The sequence below is a fragment of the Phalaenopsis equestris genome, unplaced genomic scaffold (genome assembly GCF_001263595.1).
Source record: "Phalaenopsis equestris unplaced genomic scaffold, ASM126359v1 Scaffold000167, whole genome shotgun sequence".
In the NCBI taxonomy this organism is placed as follows: Eukaryota; Viridiplantae; Streptophyta; class Magnoliopsida; order Asparagales; family Orchidaceae; genus Phalaenopsis; species Phalaenopsis equestris.
In genome coordinates this window covers 985,913-1,002,531 of record NW_018164609.1, presented here as the reverse complement: position 1 = coordinate 1,002,531, position 16,619 = coordinate 985,913, and the positions used below count along the sequence as shown (strand labels likewise).

Sequence of the window (16,619 nt, the reverse complement as noted above, 5' to 3'; positions counted from 1 at the left end):
CTTTGCCAACTTTCTGAAGTAGAAGCTGGAGATGAAGAATGAGTTCACCCTATAATGAAACCCATTAGTAAAGCTAATTTAAAAACATGTGAATCCCACAAAAAATGGAGAACTAGGAGCAGAAGTCAAGAACCTTCTACTAGTAGAGATCTCCCCTCTACTAGTTATGACCTTTAGCTCCCCTACTCTGACTGACTTGATGAATGAGTTGACCTTGCAGCGGAAGAGCATAGAATTAATAAATAAACTGATTAGAGGTTTAGAACGTCGACATGATTACGATAGTGAGTACCTTCATAGACATTCAAATTTTGAGGTAGCTTATTACGAAGCTCAGGCCCGACACTACAAAGGTGAGCCTGATGTTACTTTTCCTGAGTGCCCCTGATATACTCAATATCAGCCCGATCCACCTGTTGATCAAGGCGACGAAGATATAGCTTAGGATTTTGATATTTGAATGTAATTGATGTACTTGTATTTGTACTTTTATTTCTGTGATCTTTTGTAATAGAAATAGATGTTTGTGTGTATTTGGATTTTTATTTTTACTATGTTATACTTGGATGATTTTTAATTTTTATAGTGTTGTAGTTAAATTTGCATGTTTAGTATAATAGATGTTGAGTAGTATTTTGTAATGTAATGTAATTTTTATTTTGCTTTTTAGTTGCAATTGTTTTGTTTTGTATTGTGGTTGTGTTAGGAAATGTTGTGTTTGTTTAATGTTTTAGTTTTATACTTATTTCAAAATTTTATTACCCAGAAATTTCTCTAATGATTTATATGTGTAGAAAGCTCCTAATATTGCAGATCAGGTGAAGTAGAAATTTTGAGAAGGCCTGCAAAAATTTCAAAATGATTAAAATACCTAAGGAATTTAACAAATTTTTTTAGATTCTACTTATGTTAAGAAAGACAGAGATAGATCTCGGAAGACTTGGGCATATCGGATAAAAAATGATCTCAATTTATTAGAATTAAATAAAAATATTGCAGTAAATAGTATGCAATGGAGAAAAAGGATTCATGTAGCCGAGCCCACTTAGTGGGATTAAGGCATTTTTTGTTGTTGCTGTTGTTGGAAATAAACATATTTTCTGTACTCATTCTTCCAAAGTTTATAATCATTTTTGTTGGTCCAATTTTATACTCTTATAGTGGCAACATTATTTTTTCTTATTTTTGTTTTATCTGATTTGATACTCTTTTTTTTAATGATGCACATAGTTTTAAATAGAAATCTTGCACGAATAAAGATTAGTGTTGAACATAATTCTAATAAAGGAATGAGGATGGAAAATATTGTGCAAATGGATGTGAGAAGCTGTTAGGCTAAGGGAACTTCATTGATGTGATCATGTGAAGTTTTCGTTGGAGCAGTTGTAGTTAATACTCAAATTTTTTCTTAGATGGGGAAAAAGGAAGTTTATTGTGTTTAGTTTATGGGATCAATGAGACCAAAGGGCAGAAGCTATTGTGAGAAACCCACTTTGCCTTTCCAGGCCTAGGAGTGAGCATTGAAATCTTAAGGTAAAGTGTTCTCCGTGCTGCTTAATTAATTGTTATTTGTGATGGCAAGCCATTCAGTTCTCCATTGATTACACTTGAATACTAAGTTGGATATATTAGTTTTGAGCCATTTGAATTCATTTAATCACTTCGTTAAAATGAAACTATTTTTAATTTGAGTTGGTAGGATTTCATTACAAATTGAACTACAATAAGCATTATAGTGAATGAGTTATTTTTCATTTAACTTATAGACTATTCTTTGTTTTGTAATATTGCACTTTAAAGAAAGGTATTTTTTATCTTTTATCGCAGGTATACCATTTTTAGGCATTTGGAGCAAAAAAAGGCAAAAAGAGCAAAATTTAAAGAAAAAATAACCAATTTTGGGGTTTGGTACATGATGCGCCAAAATCCAGAGCGCTGGCGCATGATGTACCAAGCGTGACATTTTCAAATTAAGGTGGTTTGAGACAAAATTTGGGCAAATTTTCAAAGGGGCACTTGTTCTAAGCACAATTCATTAAAAAGGTCCCCCGACGGCGCCCTCGAGGCCGCCGACAGCGAGCTCAACGGTTATGCCCAATCAGGCTTTGGACAAGGCCAAATTTTGGAGGGATGCTTAGGCAACACATGGGAAAGCTCATCCGCAACTTTAAAAGTAGATTTTAGCCAAAATTTGAGAGGTATTGGAAGGGGAAGAGAGTTCCTGGAGGTTAGAAAGGTTCCAATAGTGTGTAAAAATTGTGAGGAATTCTTTGAGAGATTGTAAGAGTGGAAAGAAAGTGAGAGATTTCTTCCTCTTTACTGCTTCGAAGAGGAATTCTGTGTGCTGTAAAGAATGGAAGAGTTTCAGAGGAACTTCTTGGAGTTTTCCTGGGGAGAAATTAGAGATAAGTTTATTTATTATTGTAGTTTGTATGACTTTGATTTTATATATGAATTCCGAGTTTTGTTGTGTTTTCCCCATAAGATCTGAGTAGTTTTCTCTGTCTTTCTCCTTGTCTTGAGATTTGTGTGAAATGGTGATTTGAATTGGTGAAGTCATGAAAATGTTTAAGAAATTATGATGATCTTTTCACTTCGATCTTAATTTACTTTCAATCCGGCCAATTGATTTGTTAAAATATGTTGAGTTTTACAACTAAAATGAAGATTACATCCAAGATTCAGGGAGGTCGAAGTCCTCTGAAGTTGGGTGCAAATAAATAGGGAAATAATATTATCGGGCATAGAATTGGAGATTTTAGAGTGACAGACTAAAATCCTCAATTCGGTCCTATAGTTTGGGTGTTGAAGTGTAGATGTTAGCCCTCAGGTGAGGGGAACGTGGGAGCTCCGAAGTGGTATCCTCCCAGCCTAGTTGCAGATTCAGTAAACAAGCGTAGGATTAGTCAATGTTCTTTATGCCTGGACCAAAAGGTAAAGAATATGTATCTCCTATTTGGCACAATATAATTTGAACTAATTCACTTTATCCATCACTATAATTTTTTGATAAGGAGAAGGATGTTTTCTTATATATTGAATATCACATTCGTACCTTCTTTAGTATATTTAGTTATTTAATAGTTAAAATTATATATTTATTTCAACTTCCTATTAGTAACAGATAAGCAAATTGAACTTCGTTGTTGTGATTAAAGTATTGTTTTTCTAAAATCTTAGTTCGTAGTTCTAATCTTACTCCCCGTGGGATCGATATCTAGGACTCCATTATAGCCCTATATTACTTGAGCGATACGTATACTTGCGTTGATAAATGTGACTTTACAATTATTGAATATTTATTACGTCCATATTTATTAAATATATAACTGTTATTAAATTTTGGTACCGTTGTTAAGGAATTAAATCTTTTTGCAGCAGTATTAAATATTTTTATTTTTAAGAATGTATAAAGTTATCCGAGCACAGAGAAAGGGAGCGGGATTGGTTTTCAGATCCCACACCCAGCGTCGCTTGTTTCCACAGCCTCGACTTCAGCGAGCACAATGGATACTTCAAGGGTGTGGTTACCGACAACAACCACGATCCCGGCCGTAGAGCTTCGTTTACTCGCGTAACCTTTCGCCACCCGTTCCGCTGCAAGCACCAAAAGGAGCTCTTCGTCACCGCATAAGGCATGTACACCGGCCATTTCATATATTGCGGTCGTAAGGCAAGGCGTCTCTCATGGTTGGAAACGTTTTACCCCTCCGCTCAATCCCAGAGGGTGTCGTTGTATGCAACGTTGAGCACCATGTTGGTGATCACAATGTGCTCGTGAGGGCTTCAGGAGACTACACTATCATTATCAGTCATAACCCTGATAACGGGACTTCTAGAATCAAGCTCCCATCTGACGCTAAGAAGATAGTTCCCAACGGATGTCGAGGCATGATTGGTCAGGTCACCGGTGGTGGCAGAACGGAGAAGCCTCTCCTCAAAGTTGGCAAAGCTTACCACAAGTACAGGGTGAAGTGTAACTACTGGTCAAAGGTTTGCGGAGTCACCATGAACCCTGTGGTGCATTCCCATGGAGGAGGAAACCACCAGCATATTGGCCACACATCAACCGTTCGTTGCGATGCTCCGCCTGGGTAAAAGGCCGTCTCATCGTTGTCAGGAGAACAGGTTACCTCTGGGGACAGGCTATCGCCACTGCCGCCAAGGCCAAAAAGGGTTCCTAGTTTCTCAGGATTCTTCTTTTCCGATGTCTTTCAGAAAGTCGGGGGATCTTACTTCACTTCTACATGGCTCCCAAGAAACCATGATAGCAAAGATGTTTTGGAGTTTGGTCAGACATCACCATAAACCATCAAAAAAAATTAAAAAAAAAAAACTTCCTGCGTTATATTCTCCTATGCTGGCACCAGTGATGGGGCTCCATCCAGAGCAACACCAACGATGCCGCCACCCTCCTCCTCATCATCTCGCCGGAGATATCGTTGTCGTGGATCGAACAATGCCGACAAAATTCATCGCCTGCCCTTCCTCCTGCAGTATTTTTCTTCCCTGTCAAACCGTCAGGGGGAGCTGTGTTTCCAGCCGGTCATTTCTTCTGCAGTATTTTTTTTCTTTCCTGGCCCAAGCGTCAGAGGGAGCTTTGTTTCCAGCCGCCCTTTCTTCTGTTGCTTTCTCTGTCAGCAGAATTTCCCTACAAAACTCAAAATTTAGTCAAACCTGAATCCAACAAATTCAGCCAAGTCTGAATCTCTCTTATACATCGAAACATATGACAGACAAAACTCAAAATTCAGCCAAACCTGAATCCAACAAATTCAGCCAAGTCTGAATCTCTCTTATACATCGAAACATATGACAGACAAAACTCAAAATTCAGCCAAGCCTGAATCCAGCAAATTCAGCCAAGTCTGAATCTCTCTCTACGCCAAAACATATGACAAACAAACTGAAAATTCAGTCAAGCCTGAATCTAGCGAATTTGATAATCCAAACGACCAATTTTTCTTCACTCTTCAACAAGTTATGAATTATTAACATACATTTTAAACTTAAGGGGGAGTGTTAAGAATTATAATAGAAAATAATTTATTCCTATAAGAAGTTATGAGGAATAAATTATTTCCTTAACATAAGAAGATATTTCCTTTCCTATTTTATATTTATTTCCTTAGATTAGGAATTATTTGGTTTCCTATTTTATGTTATTTTATATATCTCATAATAATTAATATGAATTAATTATTGGAGATATTATATGATATATCTTTCCTTTCATATCATTTTCTTTTTATTATTTTTCCTATTATAAGGTTCTTGTAAAGGTTATTTATACCATCGTTCATATCAATAAAATAATTGAGTATTCCACATTATTCTGAAATTCAACAAAAAAAATTATTAAAGGCATATACTTATTTAATCATTTGCTTCAAATCTTCAAGCCAACAAAGAATTGTGATTTTCATCTCTTATTCCCAGATATTTTAATGCTCTAGCTATTGGCGGTGCTATTTTGCACTACTCTTTGTTATACGTTGGTAACATGTTAGAAGTTATCCATGAATTATAATTATTTAAAGCTTTCAAATAGTTAACAGAGTTAAATTTTGAAATAGGTTATCAAATAGTTGGCACTATTTAATAGGTTTAACCAATAGCATATGAAATAGTTTTCTATGGTTTGACTCAAGATCTACCAAATATAAATGACATGATTTATGATACTTATTTGAAATGATAACCTTAAATCCCACAGAAATCTTAAGATTTAGCTTTAGTAAATTATTTATGAGATTTAATTAGCATAAAATTTATCAAATCTTGATATGCGAAGAATTCACAAACATGCTCCAAACTATTGTATATACTTAAATAAATATCCAGTCTATTAATTTTTATTTTTACTTGTATAGCACTCAAATTTTTACATGTTATCTAAATTATAATTAATATTAACTTATTTAAGATACAATATAACTTTTGATAAGTATGCTTTGATGTAATTCACGCTAAATTTTGGATAAGTAACTATAAAATATTATATATACCATAAAGAATTTATATTAGGTAAGTAAATCTCATGTATATTCAATTTGTCAAATTTTATGAGATAAAAGAAATACAAATATCGGTAATTTAATTATTTAATAATTAATTATTAAAATTAAATTAAACAATTTTATTATTTCCGGAGCATTCTGCATCTTTGCACCGCGCACATTGGTTGGAGGAAATGTGGCGACGAGTCGGGGCGAAGGTGGCTGTTGGGGCAGCGCTTCTCAGTGGGGCAGCCGTGAGCGCAACCATCTCCACCTCCGACGAACTCTCCACTGCCTTCAAGATATGCACCCTCGTTCCCATACGCGTCCTGCGCGATTCGGTCACAGCCGCCACCATTGCCTTCGGTCCGTGCACCAAACCTTATACCATATGCTCCTATCTTCCTTATTACTCAATTCATGTTCCTCTGGGTTGGGTTGTGCTCTCTATCCAACTTTTTTCTATCACACGGCCCCTTTATTTTCTAAGATTTGGTGATTATACCTCATATTGCACTTTCTCTCGATAATTTGATCCTGTAGCTTGGGTTTTGTTTTCTCTCTCTCTCTCTCTCTCAATCATCTATATATGCCTGTTTTTTGTTTGGATTTTTCCTGCTCTAAACTCTTTGATGGCACGGAAGATGTTAGGTTGATGCAAAGGATCACACGTGGTAAGACTTTGAAAGTCCATTTTTGCCTTGTAAAATCATCGTAATTTTAGGATGCATTTATTCTGTATTTATTAGAAGTTATTCATTCAATTATTTGCTATTATTAGATCACATTTTATTAGATGTTTCCCCGATTATGATAGAATTTTATTAGATATTTTCCTGTTTAGAAATTACCATAATTGTGGAATTTGTTCCACGATTCAAACTGGTCATCATGTATATAAATATAGGTTGTAATATGATTTTTTATTCATTCAGAAAATATATGAAAGAATTCAATCTCTTCTCTCAATTCATTCTCTAAAACTCACATAGTATCAGAGACATGTCAATTTTTTTCGGTATGACGACTTTTTCCTCTTCCTCCCAATAAGTATCCTCCGCCTTTTCTGCCTCTGTTCCAACCGGAATCGATGACACTTCCTCTCTCATCACTGGTCACAAACTCAACGGTCAACGGCCAGAACCGGCCAGAACTACCTCCAGTGGTCTCAATCCGTCATGATGTTTATCTGCGGCAGAGGCAAGAACGACTATATCACCGATGCTGCCGTCGCTCTGACCAAGAATGACCCAAAATTCCGGACATGGAATGCAGAAAACCACATGGACCAACGACATCGGCGAAAATTTTCTTCTCTACGATAAGGCCAAGAGTATTTGGGATGTTGCTCGAGAGACATACTCTCACTTGGATAACACATCCAAGCTCTTCGAGATCGAGTCAATCCTCCACGATCTTCGCCAAGATGAGCAATCCGTGACTCAATATTTTAATGTCCTCTCACGTTACTGGCAGCAGGTTGACATGTATGAAGCCCATGTCTGGTCATGCACTCCGGACTCCAACTTATACCGTCAGATCATCGAACAAAAAAAGATATTCAAATTCCTTCTCAGTCTCAACAACTCCCTCGATCATGTCTGCTCTCGTGTATTAGGCTTCAAACAACTACCGAACATTTGCGAGACTTTCTCCGAGGTTCGCCTCGAAGAAAGCCGCCAGAAAGTCATGATTGGGCTTATCTCCACCTCGCCCAATCTCTCCATTGACGCCTCCGCCCTTGCAGCTCGGGTTCCTTTGCCTCGACACAACGACAACATATCACGCAAGGGTTGTCCTTGGTGCGACCATTGCCACAAACCAGACCATTATAAAGACACGTGTTGGGTGCTTCATGAAAAGCCAACCAATTGGAAGCCTCGGTCTGAACACGTTCCTCGTGCCAACAGTGTCGTCGCTGTTGTGGACCTTCCTGCACCAGCGCCTAGTTCATTCAGCAAAGAGCAACTCGATTTGCTGCACAAACTGATAGGCAAACCATCTGATCTGGCTGTTCCCGACCCCATCACCGGTCTGCTTGTGCAACAAGGTACGTTCTACTATGCCTTCATAGCCAATCAAGGATCCTTCGGTTAGTGGATCATGGATTCCGACACTTCTCATCACATGACTGGCGATGCCTCCCTTCTTCACGACTATATGTCGTGCGGAGACAACTCCACCATCCGCGTTGCCAATGGCTCTGTCTCCAAAGTCACCGGCTTCGGCTCCGTGTGCATCACCCAAAACATTCTACTCTGATTTGTGCTTCATGCTCCTACTTTAAATTGCAATTTAATATCCATCCGAAAGTTGACTAGTGATTTGAGGTGTATTGCTAAATTTTTCCCTACCACGTGTGAATTTCAAGATGCGGACTCGGGGACGACGATTGACAATGTTGAGTTGTGATCGGGTCTCTACGTCATCAACGGTGCTTCACCACCACAACCTCACTACGGACATTTGTCTACCAATCATTTTGTCTTCAATTCTAGTGTCAATAAAGATTCCGAGATTATGTTATGACATTTTCGTCTCGGTCATCCAAATTTTATGTATCTTGCAAAACTGTTTCTAAATTTATTTATCAATAAAGATGTTCGTTCTTTTCAATGTGAATTATGTAAACTGGCCAAACACACTCGCACGTCATTTTCACGTGTTGGTTACACTTTTTCCCGACCCTTTGCACTCATTCACAACGATATTTGGGGCTCATCCCGTGTTACAACCCTTACCGGAACTCGGTGGCTTGTCTCATTTATTGATGATCACACTGGACTAACGTGGTTATTTCTTATGAAAGATAAATCTGCAGTCGATCGCATATTTGAACAATTTTACTCAATGATCCAAATACAATTCCAAATCTCCATCTAGACACTCAAGACTGATAATGCAAAAGAGTACTCCGCTTCCGTCTTCGGCTCTTATCTCTCCTCTAAATATATCCTCCATCTCAGTTCTTGCGTCGACACTCAACAAAATGAGATCACCGAACGCAAGAACCGCCACCTTCTCGAAGTGACCTGCTGTCACATGTTTTCCTCTAACATGCCTAAGGTTTTTTTGGGTGACGTTGTATCCACTGCAGCCTACCTCGTCAACATGATGCCTTCTCAGGCCCTCAAATTTCAAAGTCCAGTCGAACTCCTTCTCAAATTGTTTCCCCTCCCCACACCAAGACCCCACACCAAGACAATTACCCAAAATCTACCTATCAAAGTATTTGGTTGCTCCTCCTTTGTTCACATTCATTCACACAATCGCAACAAACTTGACCATAAATCTATTACATGTATTTTCCTCAGCTACGCGCCTCTTTAAAAAGGGTATAAGTGATACTATCCTCAGACAAGAAAAACCTACAACACTATAGATGTCACATTCTTTGAAAATCAATCTTACTACCCCAATTATAATTTCACGGGGAGACGTTAAGGAAATATTAGTCTTGGGGAGACAACGATTTCATATCACCACACACCAAATCCTCGTCCCTTGAATCGAACTCATTATCTTCCGACTCAGATCCAGTAAGTTCATCAAACTCACGTGAAAATGTACCTAACAAATGTACCTAACAAGTACCTAACAATCAATCTCCGTCTAGTCCTCAAGTGTCCAACTCGTTACCCATTCTTGCACCACCTCCCACGCACAACAAACACAGACCACCCATCACATCCAAGACCAATCCAAGAGTCAGAACCAGATCCAACTCCTATAGAAATCCACTCAAGTACGAACACACTTGAACATGAATCTACTATACCTATAATTGATGACTTGGACCTCCACTTAGGTACGAACACACGATGCATCCGATCTCCAACTTTGTGTCTTATGAAAGACTATTTTTAACTTACCGAGCCTATTTCACTGCATTCGACAACACGCAAGTCCCAAACACCATTGATGATGCTCTCAAACACCCGGGGTGGAAAGCGGTTGTCAATGAGGATGTAAGAGCCCTACAAAAGAATGATACATGGACTGTTTCAGACCTGTCAAAGGGAAAGAAAGCAATCAACTACAAATGGATCTTCAAAGTCAAACACAAGACAGTTGGTACAATTGAGAGATTAAAAACACGCCTCGTAGCAAAAAGTTTTTCACAGTCCTACGGTATTTATTACCAAGAAACCTTTGCCCCTGTGGCCAAACTTAACACCATCAAAATTCTTCTCACTTGCGGCAAATGAAGATTGACAGCTAAATTAACTTGACGTGAAAAATGCTTTCCTAAATGACTTGGAAGAAGAAGTTTACATGAAAGCACCTCCCGCACTAGAAGCATACTTTCCAAACAACAAAGTCTGCAAACTCTAAAAATCATTGTACGGCCTCAAACAATATTCCCTAGCATGGTTCGATAGATTTGCAAAATCTGTGACAAAACACGGGTATACTCTGTTTCAGACAAATTACACTCTCCTCGTGAAAACCTCTCCCGAAAAGAAGATTGTAATTCTAATCGTATACGTCGACGATATCATTCTCACTGGAAATCACAAAGAAGAACTCATAAATCTGACAAAGCTTCTCACTCGGGAATTCAAAATCAAAGGCTTCGGAAACCCAAAGTTCTTTCTCGATATGGAACTAGCTCGATCAAAATGAGGAATATTTGTGTCATAATAGAAATATACATTGGACATGTTGAAAGAAACATGTATGCTCGGTTGCAAACCCGTCGATATTCCTATGTATTCCATTGGATCCCGAAAGAAGGATCGACACTGAGAAAAATAGCGCACCTGTGGATAGGAGGAGATATCAACGACTCGTGGGGTGACTCATCTATCTCTCACACACACGACCCGACATTGGTTTTTCTGTTAGTGTTGCTTGACAATTCATGAACAGTCCTACGAAAAAACACATGAATGCAGTCTACAGAATCGTGAGATACCTCAAGATGACTCCAGACAAAGGGCTACTGTTTCAAAGGAATAAGAATCGAAGAATAGAAGTGTATTCAGATGCAAACTGTGCAGGGGATGTTTCAGACCGACGATAGACTTCCGACTATCGCACTTATGTCTGGTGAAACCTAGTCACTTGGAGAAGCAAAAAACAGTCTGTGGTATCAAGAAGTAGCGTTGAAGTTGAATTCAGAGCTCTTGCACTCGGGATCTGCGAAGGAATATGGATTCAAAGAATACTCAGCGAACTCAGAATGCTAACCGAAAAAATTGTCAAACTACAATGCGACGACCGGATAGCTATTAGCATTGCAAAGAATCCAGTACACAATGACAAAACGAAACACATTGAGATCGATCGACACTTCATCTCAGAAAACATTGAGAGAGGAGTCGTCGAACTTGCATATATTCCTTCCCGACATCAAACGGCAGACATCCTCACTAAGTCTTTGCCAAGAATCAACTTTGAAGAATTATGTAACAAGTTGAACATGTGCAATTTGTACAACCTAACTTAAGAGGGAGTGTAGAATCATCGTAATTTTAGGAGACAACTATTCTGTATTTATTAGGAGTTATTCACTCAATTATTTTCTATTATTATGTCAGATTTTATTAGATATTTTCCTGATTGAGACGTAACTTATTAGATATTTTCCGCTTTTGAAATTACCATAATTGTGGAATATGTTCCACGATTTAGGTTGGTCATCATGTATATAAATATATGTTGTAATCTGGTTTTTTATTCATTCAGAAAATATATGAAAGAATTCAATCTCCTCTCAATTCAATCTCTAAAACTTACATGCCTTATTGCCCATTTCATGTTTTTTGTCCGCTCATTTTCTCCTGTAGGAATTCTTGGAATAGTGTGGGAAAATTTTTGGTTTTTTTTTTTTTTTTTTTGGAGATGGGCTGGTGAGCGATAATCACAACCAAGCTAGCTGATAGTGATAGTGTGATGGGGGAGTAGCTCCCAACCACCAAGCCGGTACATTCTGGCGCAATCAGTGGCTTTAGGTCTGCTATGTTTATTTTATGTCAATAGAAATGACACTTGGCCATTTATTTGCTACGAGCGCCTGTGTGGCTTCTAGGAGTATTCAAAATCAGAAATGAAAATCAACCAAAATAATGTTTAAAAGCATAGAAATTAAAAAATAATAATAATTATTTTCTTAAGAATTTCTAAATTTGATACTACAAGAGAAAGACTTTTTAAAAGCAACATCTTGCACTTTATATCATTTAATGCCCTCTGTGATGTCCCTGCTCAAGAATGTGTACCTCTTGCATGATTCAAATGTTTGGAAGAATAAGGTGTTGCCGATGACTTCTGCTTCGTAGATGTAAACATTGTTGGAAAAAGCATTTGGTATTATGTTATGGGCGTCTTTTTTAATGCAAATGTTAAATTTATAATATTTAGCAGTCACAAAAAATGTTTGTCTAGGAGGATCTTTTTCTATATGTTTGTATTCTATTTAATGAAAATTTTGGGCTAAGATTAGGCTCCAATCTATCTATTTTATTTCAAGATGCTTGTAGTAATAATTTTGATTTATTATCCATGCATTGAACTCATACAAAATTTTATTTATTTAACATGATTAATTTTACCTTGTTTATATGTATGTTGGTTGTCTTGGAATAGCCACAGGTGACCTGTAACCTTTTAGTGAGATTGAGTGGAAGAGACTTTGAATCTTTATTTTAATGTTGAGGATGTGTTGTGGAGTTTATGATAAAGTGATGAGGAACTCAAAGGGGTATGCTAGTAGAAATGCTAGGACTAGACCAAATTGGGCTATTTTGGGCTGGTTTAGAATATTACTTTGAGAAGGGGCTTTCGATGAGGTAAATGGCTGACAGCTCTAATGAATGACTAGCTTAGGATATTTAGTCATATGGAGTAGATGACTAGATTTGGCGCACTTTATGTGGGTGTCGAGCTGTTGAGAAAAAACTAAGTTCTTATCTTACCTAGCTTGGCCGAGAGCTTCAACAAGGATTTTGGAGTAGGTGTGAGGTTTAGGTTGGGTTGAGGCTGGTCGTAGAAGATGATAAAGATGCAGAGAAAGATGTGAGAATAGTTTAAAGAGTGGGAATTTAATAGAATAACATATAAAAAAAATAAAAACAATTATAACCATCTTATCTCACAAAAAGAAAGGCAAAACCAAGCTCCAAGATTAAGAAAAGGGCATTACTTTACTCAATAATTGAAATTATAAAGCATTTTAGCTTATATTTACAGGCATTATTAATCCCCTAGGCATTATTAATCCCCTAGGCTGAAAACTTTTGAAGGAAAAAAAAAAAAGAGAAAAGTGGGGTTGATGACCATCAATAAAATATTAGTTCCAATCACTCATTTTTAATTTCTTACTGCCAATGTTGACCATACAAACACCGAAACAAAAATAAAATGTAAAAAATTTTTAAATACAAATTACATTCAAATTATTTTAATTTATGGACTTATCAGTGTGCTCTTGTATTGGGCCTATTCTTTGGTTTTTCCCTTGGATTGTAGCCTTAAATCTTATAGCAAGGCTTTTAAGTTGGTTTTATTGATTGACAAGATGCATTAAATCATCTTGTCTTGGTTTTCTTTGTTTCACCTATTATTTGTTGAAGTTTATTGATTTAACAATTCTTTTAATACTTAAATAATAATTTATTTTACTTGACTAACCTTTTTTCCTCTTAAAAAATCAATTTTCCTTTTTTACTTTTCTTATTCAGACTATGGATATTCTTTGCGGGGGCTTAAGGAGGGAAGTCTTGAGTGGTCTAAAGCCAAGCATGAAGTGCATAATAGATGCGCACTTAGGCTGCAAGAATTGTGCTTTCGCAATGGAGGAATTTACATTAAGCTCGGTCAACATATTGGTCAATTGGTATGATTGAGGTCTACTTAGTTAAATATTATTTTTTGAAGCAATATTCCTTTTTTCTATGAATATAGTGCTCTTAAATTAACTACTAAGATGATAGTATGGTATTATTAAGTTTTAGATATTCATTTTTATTTTGTTCTTTTGATACTTGTTAGAAGTGAGAGTCCACATGCACATACTTGTTAGCTCTGCTAATCGGTTATTTTTTTGTTACGAGTTTATGAAAATTAAAATTGCCGATAATCACAGGAAAAGAAAGAGGTTTAGCAACGAATAATCCTTTGTATTGTAATCTAATGCGATTTGATTTGTTATCTTATGCTTATTTAATTATTTTGGTATTGTATGAATTCTCAAACACAAGTTAAAGTTTAAAGTTGTGAATTTAACTGATATTACTTATGTATATTATTGTAATTATGTTTGCCAAATAAATTGTGTATTAGTTGCTCTATATTGGAAAAATATTTGCTTTATCTTGAGCACTAAATTTAAGATAACTCAAATAATCTTGGGAAGCTCCACTTATAATTTTTCTGCTATGTTCTTTTGTGAAGCCCCTTAAGCGGAATGCAGCTAAATACATAAATATGAAGGTATTTTTTAGTATAACGACTGAAATTTCATTAGAAACTTCAATGTTAAGCAAGCTCATATGAGAGCACTCTTAAGATGGATAATATTTTGCGAAATTACATCAATGTGACAAAATCGTGAGGCTATTAGGCTAAAGCGAAAAACATTTTGATGGGTGAAGCTCAAACTATTATAAATGATATTAGGACATTACACCAGCTTGAAGATCGAAACTAAGCATCATATAGAACAAAGTGCTGTGCTTTAAGAACCACATCTTCAAATCTAGATGAGACAAAGTACTATATGGTGGGAGTCACCTCTTGAATCTATAAGGTGCTATGGTTAGAATTCCATCTACCTGGTAAATGATTCTGGGTTAAGAATATCAACGAAGACATCAGTTACTTGAGCGGGAGAGATGGTGAAGCCCCTTAGGTAGAATGAAGTTGAACGCTTAATTATCTGGACACCTTTTGGTGTAACGATGGAAATTTTATTAGAAACTTCAAAGTTAAGGCTCCTTGTATGAGAGTACCCTTGGGATGGGTGACGTATTGGAAAGTTGCACCAATAAGACAAAATCGTGAAACTAGTAGGCCAAAGCGGATGACGTCTCGATGGGTGAGAGTTTGGGCTGTGAAACATTTATCACTTAGAAATAACTTTAACCAAAATTAAGTAAACTAACAGATTTTACTTCTGAATGGGTACATTTTGGTAACATCTTGGGTTTTCTTTTTTGCATATATTTCAAGATTTGTCAAGCATTTCCTATAAAAATATGATTTACAGTAAATTGACACAAGTTATACCTTACTTGTTTGTGGCATTTAATCACTGCTGCCTTGATTTGTAGAAAGTATTAGATATTTTTTAATTATATGGAAGGTTACCTCATCACAATACACATTTAAGATCTTAGGCATTGTTTTATATTTTTCCTTGTGTTTACTGTATTCCTCAACTCTTATTGTTTGAAACAAAGTTTTAAAAGTCATGTTTAGTTTGGGTCCTAGTCCCATCATGAAATTGTTATTTTCAATAATCAATTTCAAGGTTCAGTTTTTTTTTTTTTTTTTAATTGTTCACTCTTTTATTATAAAACATTTCAAAAAATATATTTGAAGTATGAAACAAGTGAAATTTCTTATGTTGGCTCAACTTATAATACATATGAAATTCAAGATTTTGGGAAAGCTTACCTGATTACTTGATGCATTAAGGATTTTTGCACAGTTTTATCCTTTTCCTTGTGTTTATTGTAGTATCAACTCTTATTATTTGAATTAAGTTTTGAAACTCAGGGTTGATTTCCATGTCCACATAAATTTTTAGTTTGATCATCTTAAGATTCAATTTTGGTTGGGCTTTTGGTTACTCTTTGTTATAATTTTTTTTCAAAATTATACTCTAAGTATTAACAAAGAATTATCTAATTGAGATTTAAATTTTAATCCATGTAAAATTTAATGAGATCGTTTTTATAGACTATCATAGAACTTTGACAAATATTTAAGATATATAGTGAATTTTCATTAAAATATGACGTTTGTGTGAAATTTAACCTCCAAGTTTCACTCAAAACTTGCTGAAACTCTAATGTCAGCTAAAACTTTTTAAATTGTATAAACCTAAAAATATTATGAGTTTTGGATTAGTTCCAAATGAGTCATAGCTGAAACCACCAAAACTCAAAATTTTAAACTACTTTAGGAATATGTGGCCAACTTGCCATTAAGATCACTTATGAATCATATTTATTTATCACCGTGGCACTGCAAATATCTTTTTTAAACTCGTTATTTTTAATCTTGATTTGACTGAGAAAATTTTGGGATTAACTTTATTTTCATTATGGCGTTGCATTCGAGAAGCATGAAATGTGTTCTAAATCATGATAGAGATCAAACAAATAATGAAATGTGTGTGAAATGATACTTCTGGAAGATAGCAGGACCGAAACACAATGGAGCAAAGCTATAGATTTGGATTCAACTCGTTTAGGTGTAGTTCAAGTTGAAAATGAAAAAAGGACAAATTTTATATCTGTGTGAATTAAAAGAAGATTTACAAGTGAAATCTATCACACCTTTCTGACCGGGCCTTGGAAGGAACTCAAAAACCTAGTAGGAGGGTTTGTTGAAGATTAAAAAATAATTTCAATCGATATATATACTTTTATATATATATATATATATATA

At 36.0% G+C, this 16,619-nt stretch overlaps 1 protein-coding gene and 1 pseudogene across 4 annotated transcripts in view; both read left to right on the top strand.

The window, feature by feature from the left end:
- Nucleotides 1–3,405: 3,405 nt before the first annotated feature.
- On the top strand, nucleotides 3,406–4,184 carry LOC110022115 (annotated as a pseudogene).
- Nucleotides 4,185–6,156: 1,972 nt separating this feature from the next.
- Nucleotides 6,157–16,619, top strand: part of LOC110022122 (putative ABC1 protein At2g40090) — a 76,272-nt gene continuing 65,809 nt past the window's right edge. For 2 of the 4 annotated variants that reach the window (XM_020720923.1, XM_020720922.1), the window contains exons 1-3: nucleotides 6,157–6,365; nucleotides 6,644–6,673; nucleotides 13,685–13,839. In XM_020720923.1, coding sequence (XP_020576582.1) covers nucleotides 6,194–6,365; nucleotides 6,644–6,673; nucleotides 13,685–13,839 — 357 coding nt within the window. In that variant the 5' untranslated portion in view covers nucleotides 6,157–6,193. The remainder of the gene's footprint in view (nucleotides 6,366–6,643; nucleotides 6,674–13,684; nucleotides 13,840–16,619) is intronic. The other 2 variants (XM_020720924.1, XM_020720925.1) reach the window with 2 other exon arrangements.